The sequence below is a fragment of the Chelmon rostratus genome, chromosome 12, assembly GCF_017976325.1.
Source record: "Chelmon rostratus isolate fCheRos1 chromosome 12, fCheRos1.pri, whole genome shotgun sequence".
Taxonomy (NCBI): domain Eukaryota; kingdom Metazoa; phylum Chordata; class Actinopteri; order Chaetodontiformes; family Chaetodontidae; genus Chelmon; species Chelmon rostratus.
In genome coordinates this window covers 4,798,378-4,826,307 of record NC_055669.1, presented here as the reverse complement: position 1 = coordinate 4,826,307, position 27,930 = coordinate 4,798,378, and the positions used below count along the sequence as shown (strand labels likewise).

The 27,930-nt window shown below is 42.9% G+C and overlaps 1 protein-coding gene across 1 annotated transcript in view; it reads left to right on the top strand.

Moving 5' to 3' along the window:
- The first annotated feature begins 6,235 nt into the window (after positions 1-6,235).
- Positions 6,236-27,930, top strand: part of pappa2 (pappalysin 2) — a 66,694-nt gene continuing 44,999 nt past the window's right edge. Inside the window, exons 1-9 of the mRNA XM_041948812.1 lie at positions 6,236-7,226; positions 11,511-11,743; positions 12,526-12,753; positions 12,916-13,514; positions 21,383-21,531; positions 25,174-25,313; positions 25,538-25,691; positions 26,217-26,409; positions 27,262-27,395. Of these exons, the coding sequence (XP_041804746.1) occupies positions 6,236-7,226; positions 11,511-11,743; positions 12,526-12,753; positions 12,916-13,514; positions 21,383-21,531; positions 25,174-25,313; positions 25,538-25,691; positions 26,217-26,409; positions 27,262-27,395 (2,821 nt within the window). The remainder of the gene's footprint in view (positions 7,227-11,510; positions 11,744-12,525; positions 12,754-12,915; positions 13,515-21,382; positions 21,532-25,173; positions 25,314-25,537; positions 25,692-26,216; positions 26,410-27,261; positions 27,396-27,930) is intronic.

The following is a 27,930-nucleotide window of genomic DNA, read 5'->3' as shown; positions in this document are numbered from 1 at the left end:
CAACTGTCTGAGGAAACACGCACACCTATCAACATCACAGCTGTGGGTTAAGTTTTTGTTATGTGATTCTAAGTCAGCAGAACAATTTTGAGGCCGCATTCATCATTTAATTAAATGAGAAGGGATACAGCCCTACACCCAGTGACTGGAAAAATATATTCCCTTCTTAGCCATCTATTTCAAATATGCACATACAAGCTAATTCCAAGCTTTCAACTGCATCTGCACCTGATGCTTTTGAAAGATCAGAAAAAGCAACACATTTCATGCTGCTGTCTTTCTGGTCTGCATAACCATTTTAAACTAATTTTATGTCCATTTTCAATTTCTTTGTTAAATATGCTAAATTGCTAAATAATTCCGTCTCATTACGCTGAAATTCTCAGTTGAAACTTGGGATAAACAATATAACAAAACCTGTACGTCTGTGGAATGTGATCAAAATCATGCATTATATGGTGCAACCAATATCCTGGTAATAATAAGACTAATAAGAATAAGGATAAAAATATTAAGTCCACCTTAGAAAATAATGGGAACATTCTGATTATACTTCAGAAGGTTCCTTGTGGAATATTCTAGGAATATTATATTAATTTCAGTCTATCATAGAAATACAGTGTCTCCTCATGTTGTCATTTTTTTCACATGATATTACCTTTACATCAAAAACACGCAGGTAGGTCACGGCCATTAAGTGCAGCCAGGGACCGGGCCAAAAAAAACAGTGCCCCGTCATTCAAGCATCCACCTGCAGCTTTGCAAATAGAACCTGAGGAGCCCTAATGTATTCACGCTCAGAGTTTATCCAGCCTGCTACTTGCTTTTCCATTTTTACCTCCACGTGGGCAAATAAGGGGTCCTCCATGTAGTCACGCACAACATGGATTTTCCTATGTTTTTGTTTGCGGAAGAATTTTATATGTATCATTATGGCGCTCAGTTAGGATGTGTAATAAGGTTTTCAGCAAGGGGAAAATTACTGGATACATCAAAGAGGAAATTAATTTCCTTGAAAAGGACCACCGTGTACAGTAAAATAACTTGCCCTGTCAATCATTCTGGGTTCAGTTTAAGGTGTGACTCTGAAGTATGTATGGAAGTTTAGTGTGCTAATATTAGGACTACTCAACATTCCTGCAATTTTCTGTCTAATTGCATTAAATATGCCACAAAACAAATCAAATTAATATTTATTAAAGGTACAAATTTGGAAATAACTTTTTTTTACATTGGGACACTGCTGTCCATGTCTGTAAGTTAGACTTCTGGGTTCTGCAGAGATAACATACAGAACAGCTTAACAGCAGAGACTGCTCACAAAAGAATGATTAGAAAAAGTATAAAAAGGTGAACAACTTGTACATAACGTCAGACACAAATATCAGTTTTAGCTTCGAATTTGAACACACTGAATACTCCCCACATGCAACAACTGACTCTGAATAAGATCCTTTGAGCCAGACACCTGCAGTACTGTATATATACACCATGTTGCATTTGTCCCCCACGACCCCTTTCCCTCCCCCCTCCCTATTTTATACCAGTGGTGGTGAAAAGCTTGCCTTCTTTCTTTCTCCCCTTTTCTTCTTTCTCCCCCTCCTCATTTGTCCTGCACATCAGCCTGGATTTTCTCCTATTGGGTCCCCTCTTTTGCATGAGGAACCAGGTTGTGTGTGTGGGGAATGTGTGTGGTGGTGGTGGAGGGGTGGAGTTGGTGGGTCAGCAATGATGGCGCGTTGGAGGTTAGTGCACGGCAGAGACGTAAGAGAGAAAGAGTGACACAGGGAAAATAATGAGGGTGTGTGGAGAAACGAATGAGTGAGGGAGGGAGGAAATGTGTGTGTGTGTGTGTGTGTGTGAGGGGAAGACAGAGAGCGGGCCTCAGGGTCGGTGGGGTCAAGACCGACAAGCTCAGATGAAGGATAATCTGTGGAGGTCCCTTACAGCGGGGGGTGAGGCCCCGGTGGAGCACGCCCATTCAGACTTTCACACACACACACACACTAACACACACTCCACCACACACTGCACACCCCTCTAACGCTCTCTTCCTCTTTTTCTCATTTGTCTCTTCTCCTTCCTCCTCTCTTTTCCTCCCTTTTTTCTTGCTCTCTCTGAAACCCACCCCTCCTTTTCTCTCTTGTTTCCTTTTTTTTCCAACACAGTTGCAGCTGGATTTCAAAGGGCACTTCGCCAGCAGAAAAAGCTGAATGTTTAGCAGGCAGATCCCTCAGTCAGGCAGGCTGGGATTGTGGAATTCCTGCCTCCCACTCTTTAGGAACCGTTTTTGCCCCTTCGGGGGCCCCTGCCATAACTGCCAGCGGCCTCCTCCTCCATCTACATCTCGAGCCTCGAGCCAGGGCCCTGTTTGCAAATTGAGCCTGACAAAAAATAGTGGGGTCAGGGGGAGAAGAAAGGGGCAGCGTTTCAGATGGTGTGGAACGGCAGCAGCTGCCTATGGCCGCCACTGTTTTTTTTTAATTATCACGTAGAGGGTTAATGATGAATGCATGAATGAATTTGTCCGCACTGGAAGTTCAAACGGAACTGCTCAAAGGATGGACAGTTTAAAATCCAACAAAGCACCAGCTGACACTGTACTGTTGCAATGAAGTTTTACAGAATTTTCAAGATCAGTATAGAAACAGTCTGGAAAGGACTTAGTGAGTACACCTGTCTTTTGAGTTAGGAGAGCCTGCACAAGCTGCCAAAAGCGTTTTTTTTTCCATTTGCAAGGTATTTTTGATCAGTCAAAAAGATATTCATTCATATATGATAAGCTACAAAAACACACAGTCTGAAGACACAAAAGATCAGGACATCAAGGGGTTCTGCAACAGTTTAAATGTGTGTGAAAAAGGTGGATAATATTGGAAAAGGTGCAAAACTCAGTGTGGGGTATGAGTGCAGGTAGATTCACTTACATTGTGCTCTTTGGAGCCTCCTCTTCTGATGGCTAAGCAGACATGAAAAGGAAAATCTGGTAAATTTCTCCACAGTTAAATACAAAGCGGTGCTCTGTGTGACCACACAGACATTTATTGATTGTGAGATTTGAATGTAACATTTTCCCACAATGTATGGAAACAGACCCACTTCCGCGATAGAAAACAAAAACAGTATCATATTCAGATGATGGAAAGGTTTGCTCAGTGCGAGCAAACTCTGAGAATGATGCGGTTGAAAGCTCTACTGAATGTGAGTAAGTGGACCTTGAGTTCAGATTTAGAAGTGCATATGCATGATTGGGTTTAAGCAGCTAAATCAAAAAATGAAATAATTAGAAATCTTAATTTATTAAAAATCAGACTAGGTTCCCGCTAATCTTACTTATTTGTGGTATTTTCAGTTGAATTACTACATGCTATCCCTCCTCACACCCCCCCTGCTTTTATTCCCTCCTCTCACCCGACGCTTCCTCTCCCTGTTGTTTTCAGCCCTGGCTCGGTCCACATGAGCACAACAGTTCGGCACAAAGGGAGCAGGTAGCATATTTGGATGATAAAAAGCTCGCAAAAACCCTTTTCATGTGCGAGACAGATGTTGTGCCTGTCTGTGTTGTACCACTGAAGAGAGCCAGAGCATGAGTGAGTGAGCTCGAGAGATCAAGAGAAAGAGGGGGTGGGGGGGGTGGAGAAGTAAAGGAAGAAAGGACGAGAAAAAGAGAAACTGGGTGGAAGAGGGGAGAGGCAACCTCACCTTTTTCACTTTGGAGTGTGTGTGTGTGTGTGTGTGTGTGTGTGAGACAGAGAGAGAGGAGGAAGAGGATGAAGGGTGGCAAGGGAGACATCAAACACACTTATGTTGCTGTAGCAGGGGCAACCACCCCTCCACCCCGAGCTCAGCCATCTCATCCACCATCCATATGGATGTGGACTGTGGTGGAAAGTGACTTATTACAGCCACCGTGTTTCTACGTCACTACATTTCAGAGGCAAATATTATACTTTTTACACAACTACATTTCTTTTACAACAGGTTTCCATGCACATTCAGGTTTCACATATAAAACCAATAATGAACCATGATGCATTGTATAGATTTAACTACCCAACTGTATATAAAGTACTATAAAGTAGCTCCAAACTGACCACCAGACAATAAAATGCTGCTCACACATAAATGCATCTTCCAGTTCTGTATAATGACACACTCACAGGAGACATTTTCCTCACAATAAATCATATTAAAATCAACTTTTATTGTTGATGCTTACATAACTTCCAATATTATTTGTACAATTTTGCTTTAAAACGCCGTGCCAGTGGTGGAGGAAGTACTCAAACGCTGCACATAAGTAAACTGCAATATAAAAATACTCAATCTAAGTAGCATTTCACAGCAAGTTAGTTGAGGTGGAGCTGATTTTAACTATTAAACATATTCTGTTTCGTGGGCAGTATAATCCATAACAGTGTGCATATACTGTATTTTACAAGCTGTACCACATGTTTTGCATAAACTGTTAGTCTGCACAGTAACTAAACCTGTTGAATTAATGTAGTGGAGTAAAAAGTACAAGCATGCTATCTGAGATGTTGTGGAGTAGAATGAAGTGGAAATGCTCACGTAAAAATAGCCCAGAATGTATCTGAAGTACAATAGGCTACTTCAGTAAACATAAATTACAATCCACCCATGCATTTTGCTATTGATAACATCTTGAATGCAGGACTGTCACCTGAAACAGAATATTTTTTACAGTCGTGCAGTTAAATAAAGTGTCTGAATGCCACTGAAGATGGATGGATAGATGGATGAGGTCAGGGCAAGAATAATAAACACATAAATAAACTTTACAACCGTCTTCCCCGACCCCCCTCTGCATCAGAGGGATGCACAGCGCAGGACTGGGCAGGGGGATGAGGAGAGAAGAGGATTTCCCTTGTAAAAAACCCAAGTGTGAGGCATGGGAAGGACGCCACCCACCCCTCCACCACCTCCACCACACTTCCCCTACCGGTGATGTCAGGGCGGGCAGGGGCTCCCTGATAAAAAAAAAAAACCAACAAAAAAAAACCTTTGGACTCGAGAGAATGAGAGAGAGAGAGAGAGAGAGAGAGAGAGAGAGAGAGATGGAGGAGTGAATGGAGGAGGATATTACTACTACTGCATGGACCGGTGCAGAGGAGCAGCAAGTCACTCTCTGAAGCGCACACAGACGCACAACAAAACCAAGAGGAGCTGACGCGCAGACGCCGATCCATGATTTAACGGACTAATATTTTTGTCCTCTGTCAGAAATTATAGGAGAGCCTCTGCTCAACAAGTAGGATAGCTGTTTCAGGGCTGGCACTTTGCATTGCACTTCAATTTGCCTCTGGAGTGACTTTTTTTTTCATTACTCTGATTCACCTTGCAGCCATATTTTGGAGCAGGACGCACTAAATGATGCCGCAATGGTCAGGTAAAAAGAAACTGGAGGCTTTGTGCAAAGTCAGTATGGAGTGAAATAATCTGATTCCACCTGATTTAGTCACGCAAATAAAATCTGACAAAGGGGACCTCATCCACATTTACTTCCTGAGATAAAATAACAATTTCTGGTCAATTAGATTTTGGAATCAGTGGAATCAGCTTGGAGACGCGTCAAATAAACTTACCTCATGAGCTTACCGAAACGCAGAGAGAAGCACCGGTAGTGGGACGCTTTTCTACCTGTGGGCAGACACAAAGTGACAGAGGCGACAGACATTTCGCAGACAGCAGCCCAGAGGCTCAATGACTGGGAAGGAGGCAAAGCGTCGCATCTGAAGGTCCGCGCAAAGTGCAGGAGTGGAGACTCCCTGCAGCTGCGCCAGGAGAGGATTTAGATGAACTTATCTGCAGAGCTGATTGTTCTCTTGGATTCCTCAGAAGTGTCTCCTTCATTTAAAATCAACACCAAACATATACTACCACGAATCTCAATATGCAATGAGTCCATGTGAGATACTTTGAATGTGACATCCTTTTTATTAGTTTGATCCTTTCGGAATGCACTGATTTATATTTGATTACTCTTCATCTGTTTTCTAAAAAAAGAGGTTCATTTGAAATTGCAAAAACAGGCGAACTAAAACAGCCGTTTCTTTATTGATGGGTACATGTGCGCACATACATCTAATAACCACAGTCTGGTGTGAGACCCCTTGCTGCTGACCTGGAAACCAGTGGCAGACTTTTAAGAGCTCCCCCCACCCCCCTTTATCGTCAACAAACCCCCGCTAAATACCTTCCCTAACCTGAGAAAATGTTGTTGATCAGACTACTGGCTATCTTCCTCGTCCTCATCACTAACACGTGGTTGCTCAACCCGGTTCGCTCCGATGCTCTCAGCCGGTACAAACGCGCCATGGCCAGGCGGGCGGACCGTGAGCTCTCCAGGCTAGCAGGTGAACCCTGCACCGTCTCCGGCGTCTGGAGGTCCCGGCGGCAACCCCGCTCCCTCTCCCCGTCCCAACACCGCCCTCCAGCGGCCCGTCCGAGGACACACACGAGCCGGAGAGAGCTGAGCACTGTTAAGAGCGCTCCTGCGGTTTGTGCAGGAGGGTGCAGGTTTGATACCGGGGTGCACCGGGTCGCGCCGGCGGGGCAGGATAAGGGAAGCTGGGGCGACAGAGAGGACGCGACGGCAGGAGCGGGGGACGGATACGTTACGTCGCCCGGACGGCTTTATGAGAAACGCTCCATAAATGACGGGAGAGACCCACATTATGGCAGTAAAGATGCCACACAGCAGCCCGGGGTGTCTTTGCGTAAAGACGCCGGGCAGAGAGCCTCGTCCGCGGGCCACGCGCAGTCCGCACGCGGCCCCAGCTCCAGGTTCAGCCGCAGCCTCGACGGGACGTTTCCGTACGTGGAAGAGGGCAACACCAGCTGGGACAAAGTTTTGCCCGACAGCTCGACTGATTCAAGGGGGCTCCAGGTCCTCTACAGGCTGCAGCAGGAGGATGGAGACCAGCAGTCCTCGACCGGGACCCCGGAGGACGGCACCGAGGACTACTCCGGGGAGGTGGCGGAGGCGGACCCGCCGACGAACCTGCCCGTCGGCAGCTCCTCTCCCTGGGGGAGCCCCGTGCCCCGGGTGCCCCCCTCCTGGATGACCGCCCTGTACTTCAGCGGGCGCCGGGAGCAGCTGAGGGTGAAGCCGGCCGCAGGGCTGGAGCTGCCGAGGGCCAAGTTCAGCCTGGAGCTGTGGGTGAAGCCTGAGGGAGGGCAGAGCAACCCTGCGGTCATAGCAGGTGGGTGAACACTGATCATGGCCTCACACTGAACCGGGGATAGATGTTCTGTGACAGTAGATAGTGAAATACAGTAAGTGGCACCCTCCTGCTGGTTGTCATGTCTGCCTGTCCAGCATCAGTCACTCTTTAGGGTGTCCCTCTGTCTTCTTCCCTGCTGTTGATTGTTCTCTCCCACTCTGTTCAAGTAGCCTGGCTTTCACTGCCATGCACAAGCTTCATGGTATGTCCTGTATGTTGTTGCAAATTGCGTGTGACAGCTATACTGGGTCTAGTAACCCCAGCAGCATTTGGGTTTGCCCTTGTAACTGCAGTTTCTCGCGCTGTGTGGAACTCTCTTCTTAAATGGTTTCCAAGAAAGTGATAGTGGTCCAGGTCAAAAGGTTTGTCCAGAGTTTACAGTTTGGCTTCCCCTGCAGGCACGGTGACAGCGAGGACAGAAATCACAGTGTTCAGGGACACATGGTGACATGGTTCAGTGCTGAAATCAGTTCGATGATTCATCTCTTCGTTGAGTGAGAGAAAATCACCAATTCAGATGATTATATTATGATTGGTTGTCAAATTAACAAACATTCTCTGCTTTCAGCTTCTCAGCTGCGAGGATTTGCTCAGTTTCACATGACTGATTTACGCTCATGTAAATTTTATGTGTGTGGGTTTTGGACTGTAGGCAAAAATGGAAATTTGAAGATGTCACTGTGGCCTGTGGGAAATTTTGCTGGACATTTTCTACTGACAGTTGTCACTTACCATTGACGGCATAGAAGGAGAAACAGTGTCACCATAACTACTGTTTGTCCATCAGAGAGAAATGCCAAGTTTATTCTTCAGCTGTAAAATATCACACTAAAACAAGCAAACAAAAAGAAATCCAAGGGATCAGTGTCAGGATCGTTTGCTTATGTCTTGCGTTCATGTTAAAAACAGTACTATCACACAACATGTAGTTACAGGATTTTTACACACCAGTTTCGGCCTCTAAAATCCAGTGCTGGGACATGCACTCGTGAGCTTTAAAAACACGGTTCACTGTGGTTCCCTCTGCACACAGTAGCTGATGATAGCTTGCTGTCTATAAAAGGAGGAGGGTACCACTCTTGTGGTGTTCTGATTAATGCTTGTTTGCCAAGATGCGTCAGCATAAGAAATAAAACGGTAAACCGACACTCTAGTGTTGAGATGTGTGTGTGTCTGTGTTTTTCCCCAGTTCACAAGTTTGCCGCGCATGAGTGGCAATGAATGGTGTTTACACTTTCCCTCAGTTTGAAGCTTAATCGTGCAGTCAAATGACCAAATTAAAGACAAAACCATAGTGACCACAACAATGAAAAAAGCATGTGCTCGCTGCTCTGGCTTGATCCTCCATCGTGGTTCACCCTTTACCCTTGCTCAACCTCTTGACCTTGGCATGTTTTAGGTTCTGGTGACACCCCTGCTGACAATACTAATAATAATGATGACTATTATAGGAAAATAATTCTGATAATAATGATGCAATTATAATGAGAATGATGGGATAATGACAAAGATGATGGTGGAAGATGAGGAGGGACATATTGACGGCTGGTTAGGATGAGTCCTCGATGATTATGATGAAGACACTCATTATTACATTTTTAATGTAATGATGTATACAACCTGTTCTTTATTTCATTCTGTCCACACCCGAGTTCATCAAATAGCCAGGTGGTATTATACTAGAAAACGATGAAGCTAATAACTTCCACAGTAATATAATGTGTTACAACAAATTAAATTCTCAACATAGACTTTGTATAAGCACATGGTACATTAATGGTGTAAATTCTTATTGTGTGTTTCATTGAGTCTCTCTCCTCATTGTTAGCTCGACTGTTTCCATTGATTCTGAGCACTGACACAATGATCTTATGAAACCCTCATTTAACCAGGTTGTTCACATGAAGATGAACATGACTGTTTTCCCAGCGATGTTGGGAATGTTGCATTTGAAAAGCTGCACGTTTGACACAACACATACATCAAACAAATTGAAAAGCGCTATGGTGCAGCACCACAGCTGTCCAGATAGTGAAAGAGACCACAAACTGTTATGTCCACTCACATTTACTCTGATCAAAGATCCGACTCCATTACTCAACTTTTTCCCCCTCATTGCTTCCTTATGTGAGGGCGGCATTTTGTGGCATGGGCCTTTCTCTTTGTAGTGTCCTGAAGGAATCTGGAAAATACAGTGAAAAACAAACTCCTATTGTTTCTGCTAGACATGACACTGACATTGGTTTGACTTGTAATGGTCAGTGATGATCTTATAAATCTATTTGTTTAATCCTTTATTGTTATGTTACTGTATGTGTTGCAGAATGTTGTCTGCAATGAGAGTCCTGGTGCTGACATGGTGCTGCTATTATAGGATGCATTGTAGTTATTTTACTGCATTTGTACTATTGGGTTAACTGATGGTACTGACTGATGATAGTGACCAGTATTGGCCAGTATATGTGTAGGGGGTATAGGTCCAATAAATTGAAGAGTGAAATATTGCACAGGGTTAAAATGGCATGTTGAAAACAGTTTAAAAGAAGGCCCCAGTGGTGACAGGGCCCACACATGCTGGAAGAGTAAATTACTTGGGTTTTGAAACCCAACTTGATTTTCAAATTTAGGCAATTAAAAGGTTTAAAAAGTTTGACACCCTGCTTTTCTTATTAACTGAAGACCACCCCATATTTTTCTTTTCTGAGAATTCAAATGCATTTCATGTGTTAGACAGCAGGTCTTGTCAAAATTAATGTCTTTAATTTGGGTTTGATAAAAAAGCTTGTGGCATATGTTGCAGTATGCAACACCATCCATGAGAAAAAAAACCCTCTGCTGGTGTCCTTTAGTGTCTTTCAGCTCTTTGTTTTGTATTTCTGGCCCACAACATTTGCTGTTTGCTTTACTCTGCTCTCCACTTTGCTCCCAGCTGCAGCGGGCATTCCTTTCATTTTTGCAATACTGTATGCCACTCGCCCAGCACGACACAGGAGACAAACAAAGTTAGCGAGTAGCTGTTGAACAAAGTGGATCATTTAGTAGCTTAAGAGCCAGCTATTTCCCTCAGGAGTTGGTCGAGATCAAAACAAAAAGGAGAGTGGATATTGGACTTAGAAGGCAGAAATGTGAATGCTAATATTGCTTCCGGTCAGCTAATTGTGTAAATAAATAATGTTATATGTATATAAACAAATATTATGCTTATGTAAAGAAGTGAAACCACGGTGGAGATGAATGGCAGCCTTGAACTAGGATGTGTGGTAGCACAAATGTCTCAACAATATAAAGACCACATTTGCCATAAACCTTGTTGTTTCCTGTTCCAAACAAAGTGTTGTCACTTTTCTGGCAGTAGCCTACTTTTGCTGCTGTTGAATGGAACACTGTACACTGAAGCTCAGCTCAGGATTGACTCAAACAATGGCCTCCTCCTGCTGTGTGCCATTAAATGATGTGCCTACAGAATGCTGTTTGCTGTAAAGCAGTCCAGCAGATTTCCCAGGACATGACCTTGAGATACAGATTTGATGCTGCAGTGTATCTGTAAAGGATGGTTTATTGATGATTAAGTGCACTATATAGCACCTTTAGCTTTCCATGTGTTACTGTAGATATGTGTAGAGTGATACCAGTGTAATACAAATGTAATTACATTTGCTTGTGCAGTAGGCGACATTCAATGTAATCTAATTCACTTCAAAGCTACAGCTCCTAACTTCTGCTTTCTTTAGCCGAATTAAACGCTGAACCATGAAACGCACCTCCTTGGGGATATTTTGCTACAATTGCCCACTTTACGCTCATATGTATGTGAGCATGTACACATGCACACACACATGCAGCGCAGAGGAGGGTGAAGGGGTTCCCTGACCCTTCGCTGTCCCAGTGTTAGACATCTGGGGAGCAGATGTGGATCTGTGTGTGTCTGTTGCAACAGCAGATGGAAACATCAGGGCCTTGCTTTGGCTGAGTGAAAAGCCTCCGTCCTTCGTCCCCTCTCTGTTCTCTCCCGCTGTCTCTGGCTCTGTCTATTCCCTCTGTCTCGCTCTTGCTCTCTCTATCTGTGTGTCTCGGCCTCACTGTAAGTCTCTCCCACACAACTGTCTTTTGTCCGCAGGACTGAAATCACTGGTTCGTGTGCTTATTTTCCAATGACCGTTTGTAAATTTGCTGTCCTTTGACACCGCAAGAGGATATCTGCGTGTTTTTTTCCACAGATATTCTTTCAAAAAACATTTTTTCCTCCTTTCCCCTTTGCCGTAGGTGTATTCGACAACTGTTCCCATTCACTGAGTGAGAAGGGCTGGTCGGTGGGTATCCGCACTGTGGAACCTGCTGGCACCAAAGATGCACGGTTCTACTTCACGCTTCGCACAGACCGAGCTGTAAAATCCACGACCATCTATAGCCACCAGCGGTACCGAGCCAATGCCTGGACTCACCTGATGGTCACTTACAGTGGCCTCCACATGACCCTGTATGTTGATGGAGCTAAGGTGTGTGGTTTTTGTGCATGGGGGAACTTGAAATAAAGTCACAGTCCTTTGACAAAGCAACCCAACTCTACGTATTATTATTTTTCACCCATATTACATGACCTTCATCTATTTCTATGGTCAAGAATGGTCTTTCATGCTTATGTCCACATAGACACAAGCATCGGTGTTTGCGTGTGTTTCCATCGTCATGACAGCTGAGCAAACTCTATCTGATGAAGACCGTTTGATATGGCTAAAAACTAGTTGGTGGACCTTGAGTTGGGATTGTATTGTCAAACTTTCTAACATCAAGAAGTCTGCCAGTTGCAGATAAAGCTCATAAGAGCCTATACTAATTTCCCATTGATCCATCCTCAACTTATCAGTAAGTACATTTTTGTGCAACAGAGCTGGTGTCAATGAATGAACAATCCATCAGTGCATTATAATTTTGACATGCAAGCAGCTGGACTTGATTGTCATTTGACAGAGGCCAGGACACCTGATTAATGTGTCGGCCATTGTAGCTGCTGCCAGTCGGCACATTCGGGGAATAGAGTGAATCTGTAATATGCCTTCATTTTGCTGACAACCAGATGGAGAGCTTCTCAAGTGACATTGCCCCAACATTGGCAGCAGTGAACCTGGGTGACCTCATACTGCTGCCGCTCTTTTAAAAAGTCTAATGAAATTAGAAGATTGTCTTTGGAATAGGCTATCAATCATTCATTATGTTCATAAATTAATGAAATGGAGAGACATTTGTTTGGCTGTCGTTTCTCCTCTGCCTTTCCTCTCAGGTGGGAGAGAGCGGCCTCCAGTCTGGGAATCTCTACAGTCCCTTCATGAAGACGTGTAGAACCCTCTTCCTTGGCAGTAACCAATCAGATCAGGGACACAGCTTCAGGGGCCATGTAGGGGGTGTGGTCTTGTGGGGCTATGCCCGCTCTCATGAGGACCTGCTCAACCGGCCACTTCAAACTGACAAAAGCGAGCCACTCTTGGCGATGTGGGCTGACTTCACGAATGTAACTGAATATATTTGATTTCTACTCTTTCCCTTGTTTTGTCTTTGCAGAAATCACTTGTTTCATATTAGAAAGCATTACTTATTGAATTGTTACATACTGAAACTGGTTTGGAAAGAGTTTTAAAGTTAATTGAAATACTGTTTTGCTTCTAACTTTGAGGTGGAACAGCTGTGGACTCCATACAAAGTTGGCCTCCATCCAGCCGTCATCACCACTCCTGCTCCTGAACAAGAACTAGTCTCCTCATTCCTGCCGCCACCCTGCGGCCTGACGCCCTGCGACAACACCGACATCATCTTTGGCTACAACAACAACTGGCGGCTCCGCGCCCCCAAGCGAGTTCGCTACCGGATCGTCAACCTTTCAGACGACGATGGCGGAAACCCCACCGTGTCACAAGCCCAGATCCAGCTCCAGCACCAGGCTCTGACTGAGGCCTTTCGCCCTTACAACATCACCCTGGATCTGAGCTTGCACACTGTAAAAAACTCCAGCCTCCGACAGCAGTTTATCCTCAGCAACTGTCGGATTGGGAAGATTGGGAACCGCCAGTGCGACCCTGAGTGCGACCACCCGAGGACGGGCCACGACGGAGGGGACTGCCTTAGACTGGGGCCCTGCTACAACTGGAAGAGACAGGATGGAGTCTGTAACATGGAGTGCAACAGTATACACTATGACTACGATGATGGAGATTGCTGTGACCCGGAGGTCACCGACGTCCTCAAGACCTGCTTCGATCCGGAGTCCCCCGACAGGTGAGGTCATGTCATTCTCACCACTCTGCTGTTGCAGATTATATCACATTAAAAGCCTATCAGGACAGGAGATAATTAGTGAATTCAAACAATATTTATGTTAGTGATGAGACATATTCTAAGTGTGACATTACAATGTTGTTGCACTGCTGTGGAATCTACATTTTACTAAACTGATCATGATAAAAGTTTGCATTTATTGGAGGGCAACGAAAATGAGAAATAAAGACCTACTTCTCTTTGAAGGTAAATAAGGGACTGTGCCTCTATTTGATCATTTATGGTAATTTCATTATCTATTATTCTATTCAAAGAGGTACGGTGGAATTAAAGTGATCATCTTTGTCCATGAATGAAAAAGACACATTAGTTGACAAAAAGGGACTCATTTTTTAGAGCATTTTAAGTGAATCTCTTTCAGGAGGAGGTTGCTGCTGTTCACAAACATTTCGTTGAATGCACAGTGCCAGTCAGTCCATCCGTATATGTAAATTTATATTAAAACAAGGAAAATTTAAAGGCTGCATAGTTGGAGAGACACAGTAGGGAAAGAACCAGAGGGATAAGTATTTCAGCCAGTGAAGATGTCTTTCCAGAGGCAAGATGTCTCTGGGCATAAACGCCCACTAAAAAGACCATTTCTCCCCGTGAGGTGAATATCTGCCTGAGCATGCTGCAGTGCTTCAGCAGAGATGCACAATGAATAGCTCAACATGCTACGCGTACAAATTGGTAGTCTCATTTTCCCCAGTGGTTTTAGAGAGAGCTCTGTGAAGCGGGGATGGTGGGTTAAGAGGCCAAAGTACACACTTATTTTTGCTAAACAACTCGAGCGGCAGCCCGCTGCCTTCCATTTGGTCTGACAGACAGGCTCATGCAGAGTTCCAAATAGCTTGCATGAAGTCTCGCCATGAAGTCGTCGGCCCAGGTTCTTAAAGGCCCGAGCCTTAATCCAAATTGTAACCACAAGCCTTACACTGTGCCACTGGGAAACAGAGCATGGGAACTGGAGATGTTTTTTAAAACGATAGATTTAGCGCTTGATGTCTAGAGTTGACAGAGTGTGACAGCTTAACACAAGGATGTATTAATGTTTTTTAAACCACTAGAATACTCTAGCCATTTTTCCATTTATGCTTTGCTCAAATGGCCCTTTCTTTAATTTACAGTTATTGCAACTATTTGCACCATAATCCAAATCCCAACCTTGTTGAATCTCTTACTTACTAGACCAAATTTGTGTATATAGTAATGTACTGTATCTTTTATTTTATTTAAATTTTAATTTTCAAATTAAAAGTCATCTTAGTAATACAGTGCAGTGCCTCTTGAGGAATAAAAGAGTACAACAATGTAGAACATTAAGTTGACTTGGTGTTTATTACACTATTCCAGAACTGGAAAAAAAAAAAAATCCAGTTTTTCATAGTTCAGGTCATAAATACAATGGATGATTCAAAATCACACATGACAAGTTTGGCATATACTTCAAGACTAACTACTGATTCCTTTAGTTTCAAATCATGTTTATTATTAGCAAACAAAAGAAAGTGGAGGCAACACAGTCCTAACAAGCACGGAAAGGGTACGAGAGGGCAGAAAACATATGGAGATCAAAGGCTGGTTTTGTAAGATAAACTGATGTGTTTTTCTGTTCTCATCATCACATGCTTTTAGAAACGACTGACCGTGATGCCTCAAAGTTTCTGCACTATAAATAGAGGACAGACAAAAGTCCATGTGTGCTTGTTACCATTAGAGGGTGGCTAGACACAAAGGGAAGAAGTGTATTTAATGGGAGGAACTGTACAATGAATAAATGATCAATGATCATGTGTTGCTGTGTTGTTTGCAGCGTTGGGGAGTAGCGATGCTGCATGCCACAACATGACTGATTTAACTAATTTTCCAGTGGTCTTACATTTCCAGCGGCAACATTTTTTTTGTTTTTTTTCATTAAGTAGTGTGGTAGTGCATCCAAACGCTACATTGCTGTATTTATTTTCGTCATGATGAAAAAAGGAAAGGAAGTTGGATGAGGGGCCCCAGTCACCTCCTATCACCAGGATCCTTTCTTCCTGGGTTCGCTCCGGCTCTTTCTACTGTTTGCCGAGGTAGTAGCGGTAGCCAGCAGGTTTTGCGAAGCATGCTTTTGACCAGGAGGTCAACAGTTTAAACTTTAAACTTAATCTCAGTACTTGAACTTGCTGCCCATTTTGGATACAGAAAGCAAAGCAGCAACCGGGAGTTTACTGCCCTTAAGTGCCCTTGGGCAAGTCACTTAACCTCCAACTGAGTCAGTGGCCAACAGAAGGAGACAAGTTGAACTGGACATCTCCAAGTGGCCAACAGTAAGAGACTGTGGTCGTACTGTGCAACTCCCAGGTGTGAATTTGTGCAGCTGTGTGACTGTGAAACAGTCTGTTGCTGGAAAAGAACATGGCGCTTGGTTGACTGTCCCTGGAAGACACAGGTCAAAGTTAGGTAAAAGTTGGCCTGCATGTGTGTGGTCTCATTTCTTGGCCATATGCGGGACGTTCTCGTAGTGCGTCATGAGTAAATGTTAATTTATGTTGTCCTCGCATGAGCCTGGTGGGATAGATGCTGCGAGACAGACAGGGAAAAATTTGGTTTGGTAGTTGTTATGGTCAGATGTTTCCCCTTCTCAGCCTGAGCTCTCTACCCTGCAGAGAGATGGACACTAATGCAAAAAGCTGGAGAGCAGACAGCCCTCTGCTCTGTTGTTTTGCACAAGCAGGGGTCTGGTTCTTTGGCCTCAATTATATAAAAATGCTCAGTGATTTATTCTAGATTTAATTTGATGGTTATTGCAAAGAATATTCCAAAGAGGAGTTGATATATATCCACCACACTTACCTTAAGGTCATAATTGAAATCCGTTTTGGTTTCATAGACGACAGGGAAGTGGAGAGATCATTGTAATGTGTTGATGTTGATGCTTGTATAACTCATGCCTCTGGATCTGATCTGGGTTTGTGAGGATATTTTTTGAGCATGAGAGACTCTTAGAAGTAAGGCCTCTGCTGTCCAGATTTTAAAGCAAAATTCAAAAGTCACAGTAGGTGTGAACTTGCATGCAGTGATGTAACTCCTGCAGTGAATCTTGTGGGAGTTCCTGTCTATAAGCTCCTGACCCTCCACTAAGAACAACACGAACAGCCAACACACAGGAGACCAGAGTGTTGTAAATACTGGGCCCACTGGGCTAACAGTAGTGTAGGTATTCTGGAAAGGTCCTGACCCCAGTTTGTTGAAAATGCTCATGTGTGAGTGCTTCGACATGCCTGCATGCATTCATGTGTGTGTTCCTGTATCCCACTCGCAGCTGTCTGAGGCACAGAGAGAAATAATGCGAGGATGACATTTTGCTGGCATCTGTGGAGCTCTGGACCATTTTTATGTTTGGGGTCTGGGTTTTTGATATCTCCCCTCCCCCCTCTCTCTCTGAGCTCTTGGCCAGGTATTCAGATTGTGGGACCCTATATGTGTGCAGCTGCTGCTGGCCAGCACAGGGCCAGAGGTTTTGGAGCCAGCTGCTGTCACGACACAAATTTGTTGTCGAGAGCCAGTTCAAGAGCGGTGGCCAGGTACACTGCAGATTCTGGCGTAAGAATAAAGGAGAGGGAGCAGGAAGGGGAAAGAAGGACAGAGAGAGATAAGGTGGAGAGGGAGCGACGGGGTGGTGGGGGACATCATGTCCATTTGCTAAGATGCATGTCCAGGATTTACTAACCAAAAACTGCTAGCAAATCCTGGACAGATCAGCTGTGTGCAAAGAGCTCCAGGCACCTCCCCTGAGAGAACAAACCCCTTCCAACCTTGTTCGACACTTATGTGCACGTGAATCTCAAATTTTCTTCTCATTTTTCTTCTCGAGTTTTATTGTGGTCATCTTTTACTCACGGATAAAAACATACTGTAGTGGCTTCCCAGAACAGAAAACGCAGCTCGACATCTGACGCTGATTCCCTTCTGTCGCGCTGTTGATCCAGCCTTGTCTTTCTATGCTAGCGAGCGTGTGCCACAGCATGCAAGACCATTATATGGTAACTGACTGTTCGCTAAGCCCCCCCCCCCCCCCCCCCCCCCCCCCCCCCCCCCCCTTAGTTACTGTTGCTTCACCAAGCTTTCTGTTCTGGCACGACACATGTGCAGTCTACAATGATAATGGCTGCACATTTACCATCAAAATTCTTAGTAATTCTTTATTTTAGACAAAAAGTAGACAAAGGCAGCTTCTCAATTCAAATGGACGACCATTGATTTTGCCTTCTGAATGTCCCTGGTAGATTTTATCAGCTGTAGCTAGCAAACTAAGTAAGCCGAGGTAAGTTCCACGACTTGGTCGAAAATGCCATCTCCAGCTGCCTCGTTTTAAAACGAGAACCCTGCTAAATATGTGTTTGATGGCTATACACAGGGGTTGCTAGGTGGTAAACATCCAATAATCAAAATCCAAAAGATGATGGCATCCAGGATCGGCTTTCTCACAGTGAGGAAATACTACACTGTAGATTAGCTATACACAAAGCTTCAAAAAGAGACCTGTAATCCCACAAAATAATGCTGTATGAAATGTTCCTTGGGTTTGGAGGTAATGCTAGGTTAGGTTACTGTTACTTAGCTGGATATGCTAATAATTGCATCACGGTAGCACATCAATTCCTTACATTCCTGTTCTTGAGGTTTTGGTTTTGGAGAGGCCAAAAAATGACCATCCACCAAACTGTTTAGATACTGGGTATCACTCTTACTACACCTACTACGGCCCAGTGCACACCGCCTCCAAGCCAAAGCTGTGCCAATGGCTAGTTACGGCTGCTAAGCTGTGATTGGACAACAGCTGGACAAGAAGGGGTTTGGTGTTGGACTGGTTCTCAGTATGTGCTATATGCTAGAACTGCATTCATCGGGAACTGTGGAACAACTGTCTGAATTGTAGAAGCCTTGTATTTACTTTGCACCGTAAAGTATATGTTTAAATTGTTGCTGCTGCTGGTTTGGTATTTCTAGAGTCTGTCTCCTGATTCAAAGTAACTGACTTGTCAACAATAATATTTAAAGTGGACACACATCTGCAGTTTTACATGGTGACAGTGCTGGTGCTGACTCTGCTGTTGATCCACACACTGTCTGACTTGCCCACAAATGGTAATTTTGTTAATACACAACCAGGGTTTTAACTTCAGTCATGTAGAGCCGTTTATTTTCTGCCAGGTTGGCCTGAGACTTCCATTGAGGCATCCTCTGAGTCTCAGAAGTTGAAGAGTCAACTCTTTAGTGGTCAACTTTCTGCCACTTGTAATTGCGGAGGCTGGGGTGATGGATACTGCATGCAGCCTCGGCTGAACTCAGCTTCAGTACTGTAGTGAGAGCAGGGTTTCCCTGAAGCATCTTAAATCTTAAACCTCATTTAGTCAGGCAAAGTGCCTGAGAAAACACTTTCTTATTTACAGTACAACACATGCACTCAGGGAGGGATTGCATTGGGCGGGGGGATTACACACATGCCGGCCTCTTGGCTGCTGAGCAACACCTTTGGACCAATTTAGAGGTGAATTGCCTCACTTAATGGTACATCGACAGTAGTGTATGGGAGGATGGGGATTACTGCTCTCTTATTTCATCCATCTAGATTTTTCCCAGCTGAAAGCTTAGATCTTACAGTCACAAGCTCACCTGTCTATCCTCCAGGCTATTGGAACAATGTAAGCAGCGCTGAGCCAAAGCTGAAGAGTATTTTTAATGAGCAATTATATAAATTATATTTCGCATGAAAAAAAAAGAGAGCACTTTTAAACCTTTTAAAATTGAAGCATGGTAAAGTAATATTAATAAATTTAGCCCCACAGCTGAGCTCGATCAAAAGCATAAACCTTAACTTCTTTCTAAGAAACCAACATAAAACAAATCATTTAAACACACTTGAAGTGACTGAGGTAAAGATTAAAGCATGGCTTAGTAATTTTAACAAAGTTAGCCCCACAGCTGAAGTTGATCAACCACATAAAACCTTAACTCCCTGCTTGAGAAATACAACATGAAACAACCATCCATTACGTTATAACCATCGAAAAACAAAGCTTTGCCTGTGTGAGATGGAAGAAAACAAGACTTTGCAAAAAAAAAAAAAAAATATATATGAATGATTCATGCATTTAACAGAATGTATTTTTGTAAATGTAAACTGATTTGACCCAAAGCTGTACTGATGCACCAGTGGAAGGCTTGTGGCAGTGTTGTTTTTTATTACCCTGTATAAAGCAAATGCAAAGAAATGCATACACACACTGTAGATGCACACATAATTCCCATAACTTCTTTCTTCATCAAGCAGTTGTAGGCTAACGCTCCAGAAAAACATAGGAGGCTCAGCTCAGGTCTGGCATGCATGAATTGGGCAGTCAGTGAGACCCCACTCCAAGGCTCTCAGACGCAGGCGGTCAGGTAGGTTGGTGCAAAAAGCTTTCCAGCTATGAAAGCAAAGGAGGAAAATGGCATGTGACATCACCGCAAAGTCGGCTCCACACATCAAAGTGCCTCCAGTGCAATTAATCACAGTCAGAGAGAGACAGAGGTGGGGGGTGGGGGGCTGCAGGGGACAGTGGTTTGAAGTACCCTGACCAATTCAAACAATTATGATCTGGAAGCTCCGCAGGCACAGACAGACGTTGATGGATTGAAGCGAACTGTCATCTGCTGGAGAGACGCCCTGCGCCAAGATGAGCAGAAACTATGTCTGACTTTCCTCCGTGCTTAAAGGAGGACTCTGATATTTTGGAAAATATGTTTGTTTACCTTCACTGTGTGGGACAGATGTGAAGATTGAATCTCTTTGTGTCCAGCAGAGATGGGTCCAATACGCTTTTATCTTAGCTTAGCATAAAAGCTAGAACCATCTTTTCCCTGGCTAGTTAGCCCTGCTAGCACTCCAAAGCTGTAATATTTACACATCACAGCCTGTTTATACTGTATCACACTGAAAGTTACCTTTAGCTACAGTTAACTTGCAAAAACAAAAAACAAAAAAACAAAAAGTAGATGCCAGTTAATCATAGTCTAACATGCCTGTACCGTCCTGAGACGAGGCAACAGAAGTGAAAGGGAAAGCTAACAGCTAGCTGGAGCGCACTGGCAGACACCAGCTATGTTAGAGCAGCAGCTGAATGCAGCATCTCAGGTTTTTAGCTGCTAGCTTCACGCACTTTCCGAGCTACAAACAGCTGTGACTCGTGGAAGTATTGGTGAGTATAGCTGCGCCAGTTAACAAGATACGTATGATTAAGACAGTTTTGGAGGTGCTGGAGAGCATGTTGTTCTCTTCTTTTTTTTTCTTTTTGAGAAAACTACTTCCACAGTTTTCTCCGCTACACTTCCCATGCTAAGCTAGGCTAAATATGTCGTGAACCAAGCTCTCAAGCACACACAAGCATCTCTTCCAACGTCCGGTAAAACATTTAACAGGTGTTTTTCTTTAATGCACCATGTTTTGGGAAATTGGCTCGTTGTTTCATTTGTCTCTTTCAGTAATAAGAACATAGACATTAAAAACCTTTAGCATAATTTTACACAGTGTGTAATCACTGTATGTAGCTCAGTTTACTTTAAAACTTAAAGACTAGCAAAAATATAAACGTTGTAAATGCTTTTTTGTTTTAAGGTCTGTAGATTCGCCAACTAAAGATATTCTCACTCCCTTCATCAGGTTTATGTTAAGAACAGTAACCACGTATTCATCTACTCTGCAAGCTCTCACTTCATTTGCTCAGGACTCAAGAAAAACAGTCGTACTTGGCTCAAAAGAGCATTCTAATATTGTCATGTTCTCCCTTTTTCCACTCCTGCAGAGCCTATATGAGTGTGAAAGAGCTGAAGGAGGAGCTACACCTGAGCGCCGCTGACACACTCAATGTTTTCTTTGCCAGCAACTCGGTGCGCGAAGAGCTGGCAGGGGCTGCAACCTGGCCATGGGCAAAGGAGGCTCTTACCCACCAAGGTAAGTGGACTTACATCAGACTACTGTATATTATGTGGACACATCACCTCTCCTCTCATGCTTCTGTCTTTATTCCTGTTTGTGTTTGAACCTGTTTTCTATTCCATTTTCTCAGTTTTCTGCCTTCCTCTATCGTCTTAGATTTGTCATTATTTCCATCTTTCTTCATCTCCTCTCTTTCTGTCTCTTTTCATCCATCTCCTCTTCCCTCCTCCATCCTTTGTTGTCTTCTATGCTATATTCAATCGAGGTGAGGCGAGCAATTGGAGCTGGCACAGTTTTTCTCCTCTTCCACTCATTAGGCCCCTTTCCACTGGAACAGGCTAATCAACCCAACAGCAACCAAACAAACAAACAGACTGCAGTGTGGGCTCTGCACCATTGTTGCCACCCATGTCAACTCGCCAGCTGTTCTTTATGTATGCTTTTTTTCTGCTTTTGCTAGTATAAAATAGCAAGTGGACTCAAAAGCAGGAGACACATGGGGTAGATGTACCTTCAGTGGAAGCTTTATCTTTTAAATAAAATGCCGTGCATGCTGGAAGCTTCCCTCTCTTTCTGAGTGTGGGTCCTAACGTACCTAGATATAGTGTACCGAGAGTTATCAACAGCCAGAGTACAGGGGGCGAAGGAGTCAGCGATATTCACTTTCTGTCAACCTCAAAAGCCTTTAGGGTGATCATCTGTTGGGGGCAGGGGGAGATTGTTGAGGCCTATTTTCTTTCTTTCTTTCACCATCATTCTTTTTGTACTGAACGCTGATTGTGCCCCCCTATCTTAACTCAGTAGAGCATCTTTCAGATGTGATAGGACAGCATTCATACCATTAATGCATGATCTCGATCCTGTGATTACCCTGTAACATTCCCAGCACCTTGGTGAAGCCCTGCATCAAAACTCAGGCTGTTGAGATGCCAAATGGGGCTCTGATTCACGACCATTTAACTGTACATGAGAAGAGAAGAAGAGTGAGTATGTGTAGGTTAAAGAAATGGCACATTCAGCAATGAAGGTTTTGTGTGCTTTTATTTGCCCGACACAAACCAGTGAAGAAATGATGGGCAGTTGGACAATTGGATTGTACTAAAACCAGTAATTTATTGATAATTTAAGTCAATTTTCTAGTGGATTTTCTGCTTTTCTTCAGTTCATATAATTTTGAAATACTGGTCAATTTCTGATAGTCAGAATCAATAAGCAGTTCTTTTCAAATGTTAATGTGTGTTTGAGTGCTGGTAACTTCTGCTGGGAATTTGTGTTTTTAGAAATGTAATAGAATAAATTGATAATTGAGTAATTAAAACATAACTGGTTGATTCAATGAAAATAATTGTTAGCTGTAGCCTTTTAGGCTGTAAACAAATCGAATTAGCTCACACAAATTTATTTCAGCTGTCTTCCAAATGCATTTGTGTCTTAAAAAAAAAGACTATGAAATGATGCCAGAATGCTCACACGGCATAATCAAATCAAAACTGTTTAACAAAAGTTTACATTTGCACCAGCATTTTTCAGATGAATAAGAATAAGTCACCACTTATTTTGAAAAATGGATTCAAAGATGCATCTTTATGTTAAACAGACATTTGGCCAATGTCTGTTTTGACATTGAGTTTCTATGCAGATGCATTCATTTAAAATGTAAGTTTTTGTTTTTTTTTTGTTTTTTTTTACGTATTTGATGGAAAAGGGGAGATACATCTCTTTCCCAAACTATGTTTGTTTCACATTGACGCCCCCACTGGAGGAGCCGGTCATATCAGGCAAGGGGAGCGAACACTGAGCAGTTCCCTATGAACACAGCATGAAAAAAATGAAAATCAGAATGAAAATTAGACTCACTTACAAAATTACACCTAACTTTTCACTGGTTTTAATGTTTCCAGCAAGTGGATGAACTCCAGCTTCTGCTCTAAAAGCCTATACTTCCACTTTGGTGTAATATGTTATTGTTCTGGTATGCTACCAGTTTCACTGTCAGCGTAGATGTTATATTTTCAAATTAAACTGTTGAGTTTAGTCCTGTGCTGAATGTCTCCCTCATGACGTTTGCTGCAGTTGCTCAGCATCTGTCCCTGTTTAAAAACAAGTTAGTGGATGACAAGTCGTCTCCGGAGGCCCTGTTGTTTAGTGTCTTCGCATTTAATGTCTTCTTTGTTCAGTGTCTTCACCACTAAACACACTGTTTCTAATTAGAAAACCAATAACTGTCATGTCTGTTCTTGATTCTGCGATTATCAGCTTGCTGCAGAAAAGCTGTATCTCCACTTAAAGGCCATTTTCTAAGAATTCACCATAACCCAAAAACCATAGCCGATGTTAAAATTGCTATCTTTGGAATTCTTGGATTCTATCTTTGGATATATATTTTGAATCAGCCTTTAATTTTCTAATTACATTTTTTATAGTGCAAAAAATAAATACTAACAGAATTCCTTTTTCATTCAAGGAAGTGCATCAGCAAAACTGTCCAGAAAGGTCTTATGTTGGCCTGTTAAGAAAACCAGTTCAAAAAATCCTGTGCCCAGAAAACAATCTCTTATTGTTCATGCGTCATGGGCTAAGTTTTTACCAAATGTCAGCTATTTCCAACTAACTAATGGACAGACCAACAATCAGGACCCAACACATAACTTCCTAGTCGTAAGGCACGGGCAGAGAATGCAAACAAAGTGTAAGCAAAAAGGAAATATTTCAGCATGTTAATACACAGTCAAAGCAGGGAGCAGGGTCATTATCATCATTATATGAAAAGTGATGTGTTTATGGACACATAATGAGCTACTTTTCCATCTTCGATAACCCATTCATGATCAGATGGGAGGCCTGATTTTCCTTCTGTTCTCTAATTATGTTCTATGTTAACTGTGGGTCACCCGCAATTCATAACTGAGCAATCAGTACTCAAAGATAATGAATTCATCATACCTACAGTTTGGTACCTTCAAACCACAACACTTCAAATCACCTGCTGCATCTGCACCAACTCATGCAGTCTGGTAGTTATCTAGTAATATTGGAAACTGAATGAGACAAAGTATTTAAATGCACTGTATATCTTTTGTTATGCTGATGCACCTTTCTCCTTTGTTTTTGAGTGATTTTCTGATTTTTTTCAGAATTTTGATCTTCAGTGGCCGTGGTATTTATTTTGTGCATTTGCAGTGGAATGGCATTCAAAGCAGGCAAAAATAGCCCAAATCCACCCAGCCAGTAAACTGTGTCCTGTGTTTGGTTTAAAGTACCAAAGTTTTACTTCACTCCTAATTGGTTTAAATGTCACAGTTCTTAATCTTTTTGCCATGGTGGTCTGTTTCTCTTTTGAAAATGCCAGTACTTTGTAAGTAAACACAAAGCTGGTAGTTACAGTACATCATGTTTTGTGATCAGTGTGCTGCTGGTGTGTGCGTGGGTAATAGGTCAGAACATGGTTTTGTGTTTTTAGATGCAGAACAGAAGCTGAATCTGGGGATTTCTTGTTATTTAACCGTTTTACCAACTGAAAGAGGTTTTCCAAATCCTTACATTCTGCATACAAAGTGGTGGAATGAGCTGTTACAGTCTTGAAAAGTTTCTCATTTGTATCTTGTGAAACCTTGTCTCGCTTTATAGTATTTAGTGAATGTTATTGCTTGTCCTCAGGTGGGATGGTATTGAACCCATCCTACTTTGGTGCCATTGGCCACCACAACACCATGATCCATGAGATGGGCCACATCTTGGGACTATACCATGTCTTCAAGGGGGTAAGCGAACGGGACTCCTGTGATGACCCATGTCAGGTAACACTGTTAAATCTTCTCCTTCAGTCATCATGTCTATGCTTGAAATGTACATCACATGAACCCGATAAAATTTCCAATTCTTTGAATGATAAACCTTAAGCAAAAACTAAGAGATGGTCGTCTGTTTACTTTTGTCTGTAAAGTGTCGACATGCCTGCTTGGATAGAGCTTTTCACTCCTCTGTGATCATTTGCTGGATGCTCTGTCATGTGCACTTGTAGGAGACCACCCCATCCATGGAGACAGGAGATCTGTGTGCTGACACTGCACCAACACCCAAATCCAAAGCCTGCCACGATCCCGGAGCCGTCAACGATACCTGTGGGGTCACCACGTACCAGGACACGCCTTATAGCAATTACATGAGTTACACAGGTACACTGAATACTTCTTGTTCACTTTTTGTTCTTTTGGTTAACAGCAGGGGCTCTGTCAGTCATGTTCAAAAAAAGTAATGACTGGACAGGAAATAGACATACTGTGTTACGTTCTACTGCATAATTAGAAACAGTGCTTTTTTATGCGAGAGACAACATTAGTAGGAATACAAACACATGTTTCCTGGTTACAACAGCCTGTTATTAGTCTTTAATCCATATCATTTGTTCATTTTAAAAATGGACAGATGTGAGGTGTTAATGGTAACCTAACTCTTGACATTTGTAGAATACACAAACACACGAGCAAGTACACGATATACTTGGCTTTCGTTTCATGGTTCATGAAGGACATTGCTGTTGCGTTCCCAGGATGTTATCTCACCTCTTCTCTTCAGATGTCTGCAGTAAAGCTAAATACTTCCAACCACGAGATTAGCACTGACGTTAGATGGAGGCCAGTGTTTGAACCTGATCCATGTTGATTCCCTGGGTTTTTTTTCTTTTCATTGCACCACATCAGACGACAACTGCACCAACCATTTCACTCCCAACCAAGTGGCCCGGATGCACTGTTATCTTGACTTGGTCTACCAGAAGTGGCTGACGGACCGGCAACCTGCCCCCATCCCTCTGGCCCCAATTGTGACAGACCAGAGTCCGAATTCTGTCTCTATCTACTGGCTGCCATCGATAAGGGGACCACTTTATCAGAGGTACAGTGGGTTCTTAATCTTACTAATTATAGAATTCCTCAAGGAGAGTTGTCTGCACTTGTCTTCTGATTTGAAAAATAATTCTACCTTTTCTTGACCCCAACTACAGACAAAGAATGCAAAACTATTGTGTTCAAATACATTTCTGATTCTTTTAAACCCAACTGAGCCCAAAGGAGCAACTATCAGGCTAATGCAGTACATGATTAGGAAATAATTGCAGCATTCAGTGGTTCCTCATCAACATGTAAAGTTAAAAATTTATCACCAGAAAGTTGCCCCCAAATGGACCACAAAGTGGTATACTTGCCATAAACTTTGGGAAGGTAACCATGTTTATAATATTAATTGTGATGTATCATTTAAACATATTCTGGCCAAAATATTGTAATGCTCAATTTATATGAAATGCCTAAACTCAAACACTCACTTTTACTTAACATAAATAACATAATATATATGATATAATAATGTAATCAAATCATACTTACTGGCTTTGTGAATTGACAAAGATTACCTGAACAACAAACAACTAATCATGTGCAGTGGATTATTTGAGTCTCAACATATAGAACTGGTTGTGTGTCTACATTCTGGCAGAGGAAGGCTGCTTTGGAAATAAAATAGGCCTTGCTGGCCCAAGCAATTTTTTTGAGGTATTGTTGTGGCTGTAACCTCAGTGAAATTTGTCCACAAGTCATTAAAATGAGGGTCATTTTTTGACAGGCAACAAAACAAGCTGGTCCAACATTATTGTAGATGTGGTCTTCAAAGAGACATATTTTCCTTGCCGTGACGAAGCAAAAGGTGATGATATTTCATAATCAGCAGCTCTGTTTCCTTTTGTTCCAGCTCCTCTTTCCATGTGTCTGCTATCAACTGTGGAGACTGTGAGAAAGACGGCGTTTTCCACCAGTACGCCCACGAGGCTACCTCACCTCGCATCTGTGACACGTCAGGCTACTGGACACCTGAGGAGGCGGTCGGTCAGTCAGAAATCATTGTGTTTGTGCATATGTGTGTCTAAAAGAAGGATGAATAATTACATATTTTTCCTAACAAAAACCAGAGTAGTGATTCAGAATCGAAACCTTTGACTTGTTGCAAAATTCAAGCTCCTCTTCTTAATGCACCTCTCCCTCAAATCAGTATGAATGTAAACAGAACTGAATATGAGAAGGGTTTTTTTAGTGATTAAGTGATTTTCTGCTTCCCCTCCAGTCAAAATGTGTTTTTCTACTTGTTCCTAGTGGCTGTTTGAGCTTTACCGTGCAGATTGATGTATGTGCAGAGCTCAACGCTAGAAGGCTGTTTTCACATTCATCTGCCGAAAGTGTGCATTTTCTCTGTGCTCATTGAAAATCTGATTTTAAGAGGGCAGGTCAACGAGCATTATGCGTCCTGGTCCAGTAGTCAGCACACACAAACACTGGGAAGGGACTTTACAGTGAAGCATGAGACATCTTGTGTCCAGAAGTCCAACTTGTGAAATGAAAAATAACTGCCTATTCATATATTCTG